Source organism: Polyodon spathula, chromosome 15, assembly GCF_017654505.1.
Source record: "Polyodon spathula isolate WHYD16114869_AA chromosome 15, ASM1765450v1, whole genome shotgun sequence".
In the NCBI taxonomy this organism is placed as follows: Eukaryota; Metazoa; Chordata; class Actinopteri; order Acipenseriformes; family Polyodontidae; genus Polyodon; species Polyodon spathula.
Window position 1 is genome coordinate 35,493,555 of NC_054548.1, and position 12,300 is coordinate 35,505,854.

The 12,300-nt window shown below is 38.8% G+C and overlaps 1 protein-coding gene across 1 annotated transcript in view; it reads left to right on the forward strand.

Moving 5' to 3' along the window:
* Positions 1-12,300, forward strand: part of ltn1 (listerin E3 ubiquitin protein ligase 1) — a 59,469-nt gene that overhangs the window by 11,125 nt on the left and 36,044 nt on the right. Inside the window, exons 4-8 of the mRNA XM_041272015.1 lie at positions 4,279-4,509; positions 4,815-4,867; positions 5,425-5,605; positions 6,135-6,308; positions 7,011-7,201. Coding sequence (XP_041127949.1) covers positions 4,279-4,509; positions 4,815-4,867; positions 5,425-5,605; positions 6,135-6,308; positions 7,011-7,201 — 830 coding nt within the window. The remainder of the gene's footprint in view (positions 1-4,278; positions 4,510-4,814; positions 4,868-5,424; positions 5,606-6,134; positions 6,309-7,010; positions 7,202-12,300) is intronic.

Below are 12,300 nucleotides of genomic sequence, written 5' to 3' on the forward strand. Positions count from 1 at the left end.
TTCCAGCAGGACAGTGACCCCAAACATACAGCCAAAGTCACACTGGTGTGGCTTAAAAACAAAAAGGTCAATGTCCTGAAGTGGCCCAGTCAAAGCCCGGACCTTAATTCAATTCAGAATATGTGGAAAGAGTTGAAAATTGCTGTTCACCAAAGGTCCTCATCCAACTTGACGGAGCTCGAGCAATTTTGCAAAGAAGAATGGGCAAAAATTGCAGTGTCCAGTATGTGCAAAGCTGGTAGAGACTTATCCAAATAGACTCATGGCTGTAATTGCTGTCAAAGGTGCCTCTACCAAATATTGACTCAAGGGGGTGAATACTTATGCAATCAATTATTTTCTGTTTTGTATTTGTAATTAATTTAGAACAATTTGTAGATTTTTCACTTTGACATTATGGACTTTTTTGTGTTGATCAGTGGCAAAAACTCCTAATTTAAATCCATTTTGATTCCATGTTGTAACACAATAAAATGTGGAAAAGTCCAAGGGGGGTGAAATAATATATATATATATATATATATATATATATAATATATATATATATATATATATATATATATATATATATATAGGTGGCAGGGGGGAGGGTCAGATTCCTCCCTGCCTAAAAAATGTGCAAATGCATGTTTTATTGAATTTAGTTCTATTTAATTTAAATGTTTTATTGTTAATTATTCCCTGCACCTGGAGGTAATTGTAAATTAGAACCATGTGCAGGGTATTTAGAGTGCAGCCAGTTTGTTCTGGGCTGTGGCTGTAGAATGAAGAGCTTGATTGTTGGTGTGCAAATATAGCGGTAAAACCTACATTTGGTTTAAAAGCTTTTTGTTAAAAGTGTGTTATGTTTTGTTTGGCAGGTAAACAGCATAGCTGTCCTGCGAGTTAGTCAGGGACCTGCCAGTGTTTAGGGAGTGCTCAATGAGAGCTAGGTTTTCGTTTTTTTTAAAGGGGCACTGTGGAAGGGTGGTGGGTAATTCACTGACACGAGACAGACAGGTGAATTTGACAACACTGCACAGGTGCCCAGTTTTATTTCAGGGTGCTATTTTCTCTTTAATCCTGCAGATGGCGCTGTGGGTCAATGGTCTGATTTACCAACGATGGTAAACAGAACCACGGGCATACCAAGCGATGGTACACAATACCGGCACCCTTGCAGGTGCTTCGAAACAATAATTCAAAACAGAAGGCACAAAGAAACAGGGAAAATAAAACAGTAACAAAACTACAAAGAAAAGGTGCTGCACTTTGCAGCGATATCCCGGCCGCCGCTGCCCGTGCGACCTAGATCACCGTCCTGCGCTGCCGGCTAACTAGCCTGCTCTGATATACTACTCAGGGGTCTGCCCAAGGGTTCCCCGCCCTCAATGTCTCGCTCTGAACCTCCATTTCTTTCTCTCCCACTGGTTCTCGGTCGTGGACCAGCGCTTCCGCACTCTCGGCTCATTTAACAGAGCAGACCTGAGGAAACGGCAGAGCGTTACTTTATAGGACCAAACAATCTCCAAGACTCGCCGCTTAGCCATTCAGAGAGGGGAAAAGTCCACACACCCACTTTCCCACCTCCCCCTGTCACTGCCATGACTCACAGGCGGTTGTTGGACGACTGCAGCCCTGTGAACACACCAGCAGTCAGCACAGATCTCTCCCTGCTACAGGTACGAACCCAAATTACGGCCAGCTTGTTCACATATGGTGTTAGAACCCTGGAACGCCCCTGTTGACCCTGAAAAAAAAAGGGAAAAAAATGTGGATCCAGAGTTAAAGGAACTGCTGGATCAAATTAAAAGAAATAATGCTGCTCAGGAGGAGAGCAACAGGCAGTGGAGAGAGGAACCAGGACTTCCAGAGCCGGAACCAACTGCGCTGAGAGGTGGATGAGCCCAGAGGGGAGGAGCCGCCGCTCCCAGAGCCCAGAGGGGAGGAGCCGCCGCTCCCAGAGCCCAGAGGGGAGGAGCCGCCGCTCCCAGAGCCCAGAGGGGAGGAGCCATGGACGAAGGAGCGAAAGGTACCGGCGCCAGCAACAGACGAGGGGAAGGAGGTGAGGAACCCACCTTCACCACAGCCCCAACCAGCGATTCAGTCCGGCGTTGCCAGGTACGGTCCTTTTGCTTCTTGCTCCTGGACACCCTGCCGGTCTGCCTGGACCTCCCTGGACTAGATCTGGAGACCAGGAGTCTGCACCACTGGCCACAGTTCCTCCACTGTCCCCTACTCCGCTCTCCCCAAGCACCGTCGCTTGTGCTCCCCCTGGTCACTGCTTCACTACCCCTGGGTGATTGGACTTCGCTGCGCCGGTCCCGTGGCAGACCTCTGCCCGCTGCTGCAGCCACCTATTCCCCAGCCGTCGCTGCAGTTGCCCCAGTCAGCCCGGTGGGTCCCTCGTCACCAGTTCTTGGTACCTCCCTGGAAGCGCCAGAGGGACCGACCCACCCTCAAGTTCACCTGTGGAGGAGGGTGAAGATCAAGGAGATGGGACTTGAGGGTGGGTTGTCTTTTAAGGGTGGAGGGAGGTGGCCGTTAAATGGCCAGTGTCTTGTAAAGACAAGGGGGAGGGTCAGATTCCTCCCTGCCTAAAAACATGTGCAAATGCACGTTTTGTTTAATTTAGTTCTATTTAATTAATTGTTTTATTAATTATCCACTGCACCTGGAAGTAATTATAAATTAGAACCAGGTACAGGGTATTCAAAGAGTGCAGCCAGTTTGTTCTGGGCAGTGGCTGTAGAGTTAAGAGCTTGATTGTTGGTGTGCAAATATAGAGGTAAAACCTACGTTTTAGTTTACAAGCTTTTTGTTAGACGTGTTGTTTTGTTTGGCAGGTAAACAGCGTAGCTGTCCTGCGCGTTAGTCTGCAAAGAAAAGAAGGTACAAGTGTGCATGTACTGTCTATAGATATAGTGACAAAAAAAATGCCCAAGAATTGTGGAAAGTAACCAAAAACAGTAATTTCATGCAGTATATAAAAAGCAAATGCCCTTAAAAAAATGGTTTAGATGTATCTAGATAAAACTTGAAAAATAGATACAAATAAACACAGAAAATGAAATTAATAAAAACAGAAAAACACATTAGCCCTAAATCTAGTGAAGCCTTAAATGCTATTATTAAACCATTATAAAATGATAGATTTATTTAAATTAACATGGCAAATAAAAAACAATTCCAATAACAGTAAATATCACTACACACACGAAAATAGTTCCAGAGAAAAGTAAATATTTGTTAGTGTTTTATTTAAGAATTAACGAGTTTATTCATAAATATAATAAATGTTGATTAAAATGTGTATTAAGCACATAATATATGTATATTAACATATTGCATGCCAATTTACTATTTCATTAGTTAAACTGGTTAAATTACTTAAATAAATTTGATACAACTTTAATTCTAGATTAGTGATTCCTCCCCCCAATAAATGTTCACTTGAATATTGCCAGATAATGTGAGGGTTCTCTCCTTGTGCCTGTGGGAACTTTTTAAAAATGTATTAGCTTCTCCAGATCTGCTGTTGTTATTGGGGGGGATAGTGTGTGTTGTTTTTTCCACCTCGTCACTTTTTTAATTAGTGCTAAGAATACGTTGTTAGCATTGTTAAAAGGTTCACGGCGAGTCATTCTAAAAGCCATTGATCCAGCTGGCAGACGTATAACGCTTGATGTGCTGTACTGCTCTCCTACTTTATCCCTTACAATTCCCTGAGGAGACTGTTTAACTCAAAAGTAAATGAAATGTAAGAGGCCTACCTTTTTCTTGGAGCCGGGTTTGTAGAATATTCATAGCCATTTACAAGCCTTTGTTTTAGTTTGGTCAAGTTTGAGTTGATTTGGTTCTTGTAGTTTCATTGTCGTTTTTCTCTTAAAGTTGATTTACTGGTACTTTCCATTAAAAATTTCACTTTCTGAGTGAAAATCAGAGCCGGAGATGCATTTTAACATGGCTTCTGTAACCCCACCCACTTCTTGTGATGTCATCAGAGTAAATTCAAGTACAAGTATTTAACTCCAAGTAGGAGTAGTGAGTTCTCTACAGACTGCTAATATTTGTTGATGTTAAAGGTGCCATCCCTCCAAACATAGGATCTATAAGTCAAAGACTAAAAACCTTGCTAACATACTGTGTCAATGTGCAGTGCAAACCTGTGGCAGAATAGAGTATTGAAATCCAATCTACAGTGTGTCATTCAATCATTTAGCTTGTTCTTTCCTCTGCTTGTGGAATATGTTAGGGTACCGAGCAGTTTAGTTTAATCATTTCTGTTCATTTCAACAGGACCATGACCGTCGTGTTCGTGAGGCAACTGGACAGGCCTTTGAGCAGCTTATTCTTAAAGTAAAGAGGAATCTGGCGCCTTACTTAAAAAGCATTATGGGATACTGGCTGTTAGCTCAATGTGACACTTACTCACCTGCAGCAGCAGCTTCAAATATAGCATTTCAAGCTGCTTTTCCTACAAGTAAACAGCCAGAGGCTCTTGCATTTTGCAAGGAAGAGATTCTCAATGTAAGTACAAAAAAAAGTTTGTTAAAAATATATTAATGTATTATTGGTTAATCAGCCAGTAAATATGAAAGGCAGTTCAAGCACCGACCTATATGTGTCTGTTTATAGCTGTGGAACATAGGTCCCTATTCGTAACACTTTTTTTCCCCTATTTAACTAATATTTAGTGTTTTTTTTTTTTTTTTTTTTTTTTTTTTTTCTTAAAACCCTTTCAATTAATTAAATCAGTGTAGTGGAACCTGTGTTCAGTTATTTATAAATTGATTCAGACTAATATGCCTTTTAATTTTACTGAATTTCTACAGATTCTTCAAGATAATCTTTTAAAGGAAACTCCAGAGACACTCAGTGACCCTCAGTAAGTTTAGTTGACTGGACCATCATACATTTTCTACGAATTGCTTTAGAGGAAATGGGTATCATATACTTGTTCCACATTGCCTGTAAAGCACAGCATGTGTTAAGTGGCCTTCTACAAACATGTCTGCCTTTATTGATGTAGAAATTGTATTCTTTAGTAAGGAAACTGATCTAATTGTTTTGCTTTTTAGTTTGTAATGGAATAGGACTTTGAATTGCAGTTACTTAGTAATTGAGTACAAAACATATTGAGCTTTCTCAGTGCTTGCTATTCTGATAAGCATGACTTGAGTAAAACATTAATGAAAAAGAACTACCACATAATTTGCTTTTTAGATGAGATCTTTGTAAACCGACTGAGAAATTGCAACAGGAAACAGTTTGTTATTATTGTAACTGTCTAATAAAAAAATATTTGACCCCCTAAATTACACAGCATGTATTGATTACATGTATACATGTGAGCTAACTGATATAAACAATCTGTGTGCATGTACAGACTTATTGCCTTATGGATCTTTTTGTTTTAAAGTCACGTTTTGTTTCTATGTGCAGAAGTGTCCCAGAGGAAGAGAGAGAAGCCAAATATGTGAGGGTTGTTACTTGCTCCCTGCTGGCTTTGAAGAAGCTACTGACATTGCTGCCTGGGCCTGAGATTGACACACTGGAAGAAAACCTTACACAGCTCATATCCCAAAATAAATTTTGGAAATACAGTAAACACACAACTCCACAGGTAATGAATCTACCTAAGCAGCCAATGAGAGTGTTCTTTTTCCCCACCAGTTTTATCATTCCTTTTACTCAGGACATTTTACAAGGAGTCATAAAATCACTGAGATCTATTAAAGTTGTGTGTGTAATGAAGAATAATCCAAATCAATGTGTTTTTGTTTACTGAGCAGTTATTGATAGTACACTATGTAAGTCTATTGTATAATGTTTGATGTGTTTTACATGTACATACATTATTAAAATAACAGCACCTAAATAATCCAGTGAAATATAAAATACTATATCAAAAAAAGAAACACAAGTAGGACAGCAAAACAGTGTTTATGCAAATTTACAAACCTAACGGGTCCTGCAAATAGTTTCATAGTACTGAGAATAATTTAAATAATGCTGAAATGATTACCTGTTTAACAGGATGGAGAAATAGGAATCTATATATACATAATGCTAATATTTTATTTGTATTATATATCTTTAAGGAGTGTGTATTATGACAAATAACAGATGGAATTGTTTTTATTTTTTTACAGATCCGCGGAGCTTTATTTGAAGCAGTGGCCACATTTTGCCAGCACACACCTGAACTAATACAGACTCAAGCTACACGAGCATGCTCAGCTGTGTTGTTAAACATTGATGACACTGACCCTGTGGTCTGCCCAGCTCTGTGGGAAGCAGTTCTTTACATTCTTACCAACATTAAGGTATGAGTTTGCTTCTTCAAGGCACTAAGCTGCTCATCTGGGACATGTGGACAGACTGGTATGTGGAGAATCGCTTAGTGAACTGCATTAATATGACTTATTTGTCATGGAAAATTCGGCGGCACTAAATAATAATATGCAGATTTAGTCATCTCCAAAATAGAAGTGAACAACTTGGAGTGTTTGTAGTGAGCTACCTCCTAGGTTCTTACTAGTTTTAAAGAAATATTTATCTCTTTATTGCAAAAAAATTTAACAAGCTTAGGAAGTAGATCTTAAAGTACGGTAAAATTTGTCAAACATGTCTGAAATATTTTAATAAAATATCGGGCCGTATTTATCAAAATGATCATGTTTAATTTTGAGAAACTGTGCATGTCAAAGAGACTTAGGAAATTTTAGTCTGAAATCTGTTATGTTTATGTTTTTATTGTTTAGATTTACTTTTACATTTTATTTTTTATTGATTTTTTTTACTTTAAAACACTTAAACACTTAAATGGGCTCTGAAACATGTCTTCTCTCAAGTACAACATATACACCAGAGTAAACCATTAACCGTCCCCCTGCATCACTTTGCCACCATTACATGTGAGAAATACATCAGTAAGAAATACAACACAGGGCAGGGGGCTGGTCACTGGTTATCATCTGTACTTGCATTTTACAACACTTTTTTTTAACTTTTTGTTTTGCTTTCAGGATTGTTGGCAACATGTGAACTCCAAAAAGGGTGTAATGCCAAAACTTTGGCTGTTGTTAAAAGAAGGAGGTCGGGGCTTGGCGACTGTTTTACATCCTAACCTCCTTCCGTTCATTAGCAAATTACCTGATGAAATCACTGACCCAAAGTTGGAATTTTACAACACATTCTTCAGTTCAGTTATTCTTGGGTATGGTATTCATTTTTTTTTACTTAAGTGCATGGTTTATGTAACCCTTAATATGCTATTATAAACATACTTTGGTCCATTTTTGGGGGTAAAGTTATACTTTAGTCTCATTGGACTAGAATATTTTGTTATAGAATGCTTCAGATTCCTGTTCATATTTCTTGGGACATTTTAGGTGGTTTGTTTATATGAATAAAACGTGGTTTGCAGCGAGGTCTACGTGCATACAACTGTTCTGTGTTCCGGTGCCTTTGTACAGTTCTTTTCTGCACTATTTTGCCTGATGCTTCTAAATCTTTCTTTAAGTCTTTGGCTTTTGTTCTTTGGATTTTTTTAGCTGCTTGGGTGAATCTCCTACTTCCTGTACTCAGTTATCTTTGGTTGTCTACTCCTTTCAAGTATTTCAGTTGAGTTTTTGTTCTGCGGTACTTTTTGATTACTCTATGTAACACAATTTTTATTCCTGGGTAGTAAGTGTTATTTTCTAATTGCTTATGCCTCAAAAGTATAGAAAATGACTATTATTCCACACAAACTTTGCTTTTGTGACCAGGACAGTGATATTTTGAAATTTACCTATTTCTCATGAGAAAACGGTCTTTTTCTTTCACATAGTCAGAAAAAAACAACATATGAATCCAAATTAACATGTATTTATACTAAAGTAATACAAAAAATGACTACAAAAGATTTAGAAGTGAGTAGTTTTTCGGGATTTACGATTATACTGTAAATCACTTTCACGAATCAGCCCCCAAATGTAGTCTCCCATCATGTTCTCGTTATACTGTCCTTGGTAGCAGCGTTCAAAGTCCAGTATATCCTGGTGGAAGCGCTCGCCTTGTTCCTCCGAGTACGCTCCAATGTTCTCCTTGAATTTATCAAGATGAGCATCAAGGATATGGACTTTGAGGGACATCCTACAGCCCATTGTGCCGTAGTTCTTCACCAGAGTCTCAACCAGCTCCACATAGTTTTCGGCCTTGTGATTGCCCAGGAAGCCCCGAACCACTGCGACAAAGCTGTTCCAAGCCGCTTTCTCCTTACTAGTGAGCTTCTTGGGGAATTCATTGCACTCCAGAATCATCTTTATCTGTGGTCCGACGAAGACACCGGCTTTGACCTTTGCCTCAGACAGCTTAGGGAAGAAGTCTTGAAGGTACTTGAAGGCTGCCGACTCCTTATCTAGAGCTCTGACAAATTGTTTCATAAGGCCCAATTTGATGTGCAGTGTGGCATCAACACCTTCCGGGGATCCACCAGTGGCTCCCACTTGACGTTGTTCCTCCCCACAGAGAACTCTGTCCGCTGTGGCCAGTCCCGCCTGTGGTAGTGCGCCTTGGTGTCCCTGCTGTCCCAAAGGCAAAGATAGCAGGGAAACTTGGTAAAACCACCTTGGAGACCCATCAGGAATGCCACCATTGCAGCCTCTTGATGCCATCTCAGAAAAATGCAGATATGTATCCACTTAGGCAGCTGGAACTAAACTGAACTGGTGGGCTTAAGGTCCCTGTATTTATACTACTATTTATATTACTGGAAAGTTCTAGAAAGTTCTCCAAGTTTACTCAGCACTGAATCTATCTGGAATGTTCTGGAAAATAGGTCAATTTCAAAATATCACTGTCCTGGTCACAAAAGCAAAGTTTGTGGGGAATAATAGCCATTTTCTATACTTTTGTGGCATAAGCAATTAGGAAATAACACTTACTACTCAGGAACCAAAAAATAAATAAAAAATTGTTACACAGTGTTATGGATACTGTTCTGTAGCCATTTCCTTTGTTGTAGTTTGCTACCAGTGCTTTTCTCAAATGCAGCTCCAACTCCTTTGTCTTGATCATCATATGACATGTCACCAAAAAGTTCCTCTTCAACAGATGTTTGAAATAATTACCTTTTTTCTTATTTTTACTGTATTGTTACAGCATAGTTACTATGTAATAGGTTTATTTAATTGGTTCCATTACATTTTTACAGACTTCTCATGTAAAGGTGCCAATGCTTTTATCAAATATTTGAAATTGCTCTAGTGCTTTTGTGTTTATAAAGATTGTTAAACTTCCATAAATTGTGTATTTTGGTCTTCATCATATTAATTAATAGTTAATGTTCACCTAAATGAATGATCTTGAATGACCTTTAAAGCTGTGATTTGGTCATGGAAATCGTGAGTTTGAATAGTCAGTGAAATCTTTGAAGTGGGTGTAAAAACACATTTGATTAGGTGCTTCCTTTATTTCTATCAAATGCAGTGTCATGCACTGAAAATACAAATCTGAGTATCTAAATTGTTTGTGTAGCACGCAGCATTTACGTGTAGCTATGTAGGTCAGCGAATGAGATTTGTAGCTGAGCAAGCGTGTAAATGGGTGACGGCTAAAATACAAAAAAAAAGACAGAAGAACAAATGCATCAGAGAACAGAAGTGGCTTTCTTTAAAACATGCTGTTTCAGAATCGTAGAAAACTGAGGCCTGGTTCATACTTCTGTTGCAGGTGAATGCGATATGTCTGGCGCAAACAACCTTAGCTGTGCAGCTTCAGTATTTGTTGCATGAAGGACGCATCTTGTCGCAGCCCTTTTGACTGCGCAAAGTGGTCGCAGCTGTTCATATTTTAAATACAGACTGAATTTGCAAAATTTGGTAAATTGACATTTGAGTAGATGTTCTGAGTTTGTACCTCTTATACAAGAGGTTCTTAAACAATATAGGAAAGGGAGAATTTCATGCATTAATTACAGGGTTGCGGGTACACTACCGGTCAAAAGTTTTACAACACCCCCATTTTTCCAGTTTTTATTGAAATTTAAGCAGTTCAAGTCCAGTGAATAGCCTGAAATGGTACAAAGGTAAGTGGTAAACTGTTCTGCAGCAATGGAAGTAAATTAAGCCTTGAAAGTTGATGCTAACAATTCCTACAGGTGTCCCAACTTTTGTTGATTACTTACAAACCCTCTATCTGTATAAAAGCAGTATTGGGACAGACTGTATTACTACATCCTCTTAAGCATTATTTGGACAATATTGTACAGCAGGAAGTAGTATATTGGTATCATAATGGCGAGAAAAAGGCAATTAACAAAGGAAGACAGACAGACCATTATAACCCTAAAAAGTGTAGGTCTTTCCTTTAGAGAAATTGAAAAGAAAGCCAAGGTGTCGGTGAGTTTCCTACACCATCAAAAGGCACTTGGAAACTGGAGGAAACTCTTTGACAGGAAGAGGTCTGGCAGACCCAAAGCCACAACAGAATCAGAAGACAAGTTCCTTAGAGTCAACAGCTTGCGTGATAGGCAGATCACTGGACAACAGCTTCAAGCACAGCTTAACACTGGTCGAAGTATGCAAGTCTCAGTTTCAACTGTGAATAGAAGCCTTCGAGCTGCAGGTTTGACAGGTCGAGTGGCAGTAAGAAAGCCATTGCTAAGATGTCAAAATAAGAAAAAGAGGCTTGTCTGGGCCATGAAGCACCGCCAGTGGACTACTGAAGACTGGAAGAAGGTCTTATGGACCGATGAATCAAAATTTGAAATCTTTGGTTCATCACGCAGGGTTTTTGTACACCGTCAAATAGGCGAAAGGATGGTTCCTTGGTGTGTGACACTAACTGTCAAACATGGAGGAGGAAGCGTGATGGTCTGGGGCTCTTTTGCTGGATCCAGAGTCGACGACTTGCACAGAGCGAGTGGCACCCTGAATCAAAACGGCTATCGCAGCATTTTGCAGAGCCATGCAATACCCTCTGGTATACGCCTAGTTGGTCAGGGGTTCATCCTACAGCAAGATAATGACCCAAAACATACCTCCAGGCTATGTCAGAACTACCTTAGAAGAAAAGAACAAAACGGTAGGCTTCAAATCATGGAATGGCCAGCACAGTCTCCAGACTTAAACCCCATGAGCTGGTTTGGGATGAACTGGACAGAAGGGTGAAAGCAAAGCAACCTACAAGTGCAACACATTTGTGGGAACTTCTGCAACAGTGTTGGGAAGAACTTTCCGAACAATATTTGATTTCCATTGTGGAAAGAATGCCACGAGTGTGTTCGGCTGTTATATCTGCAAAAGGTGGCTACTTTGAGTCAAAAATTTAGATTAAATTTTGTTAAACAAAACGATTCCATGATTTCTTTTTTTATCTCCAATTATTTATTTGTTCTGTGCTTTAATTTCAGAGTACATTGAGACATTAAACTGCGAAAATTTCAATAAAAACTGGGAAAAATTGAGGTGTTCTAAAACTTTTGACTGGTAGTGTATGTGACAGTGAGAGATATTTGAGATATTTTAGAATGACAGGTGAAAATCTGATGATCTGTTAAGGCTGTACGCCTTTCCAAAAAAGGCACACATCACAAGAGTATAGATGACGTAATTCTGGCTTGTCGCACAGGGTTGGAAACCCTCGACTCCGACCAGAAATTATGTTGGAGTCTGAAGTATGTACTGTACGTTTTGTATTCTAATATTTAAACTTGTCAGTAACAAAAAGCAATAGTCTTTATATTGCTTTTGAAACAGACATGTGCAATTACTTCTCTACTAAAGTATGTTTTTTTTATTTTTGTAGATTCAAATTAGAGTTCTGTTAGAAACAAAAACAAATATAAATCAGTAAGTAATACACAGGTCAAGATTCAATGTCCTTCTATATAGACAGTCATGTTAAAGAATCAAGAAGTGCAGTTAACATGTTTATTGACTGGTGAATACAATGCAGAATTGCTGCAGTATGTCCACTGTTTTGTCATTTCAAATATTGTTTTAAAGCTACAGTGTGCAGTGCAAAAGGACATCATGAAAAACCACATTTGTTAGTGAAAAACGATGGAATAAAATTTGCTATATATAATATATATATATATTATATATATATATATATATATATATATATATATATAGACAATATATACACAGACACACACACTAAAGTCCACTAAAGTGAATGGGTTTAAATAAGCTTTGTAATGGGAGTGTCCAGTGTGAAAACACAACACGATATAATATGTTAACGTGGCATCCAAAGTACCACTATAGCATTAAAATGTTAAATACAAAAAATTTACGAGCTCTAGCAGTAACATCAATTTTTTTT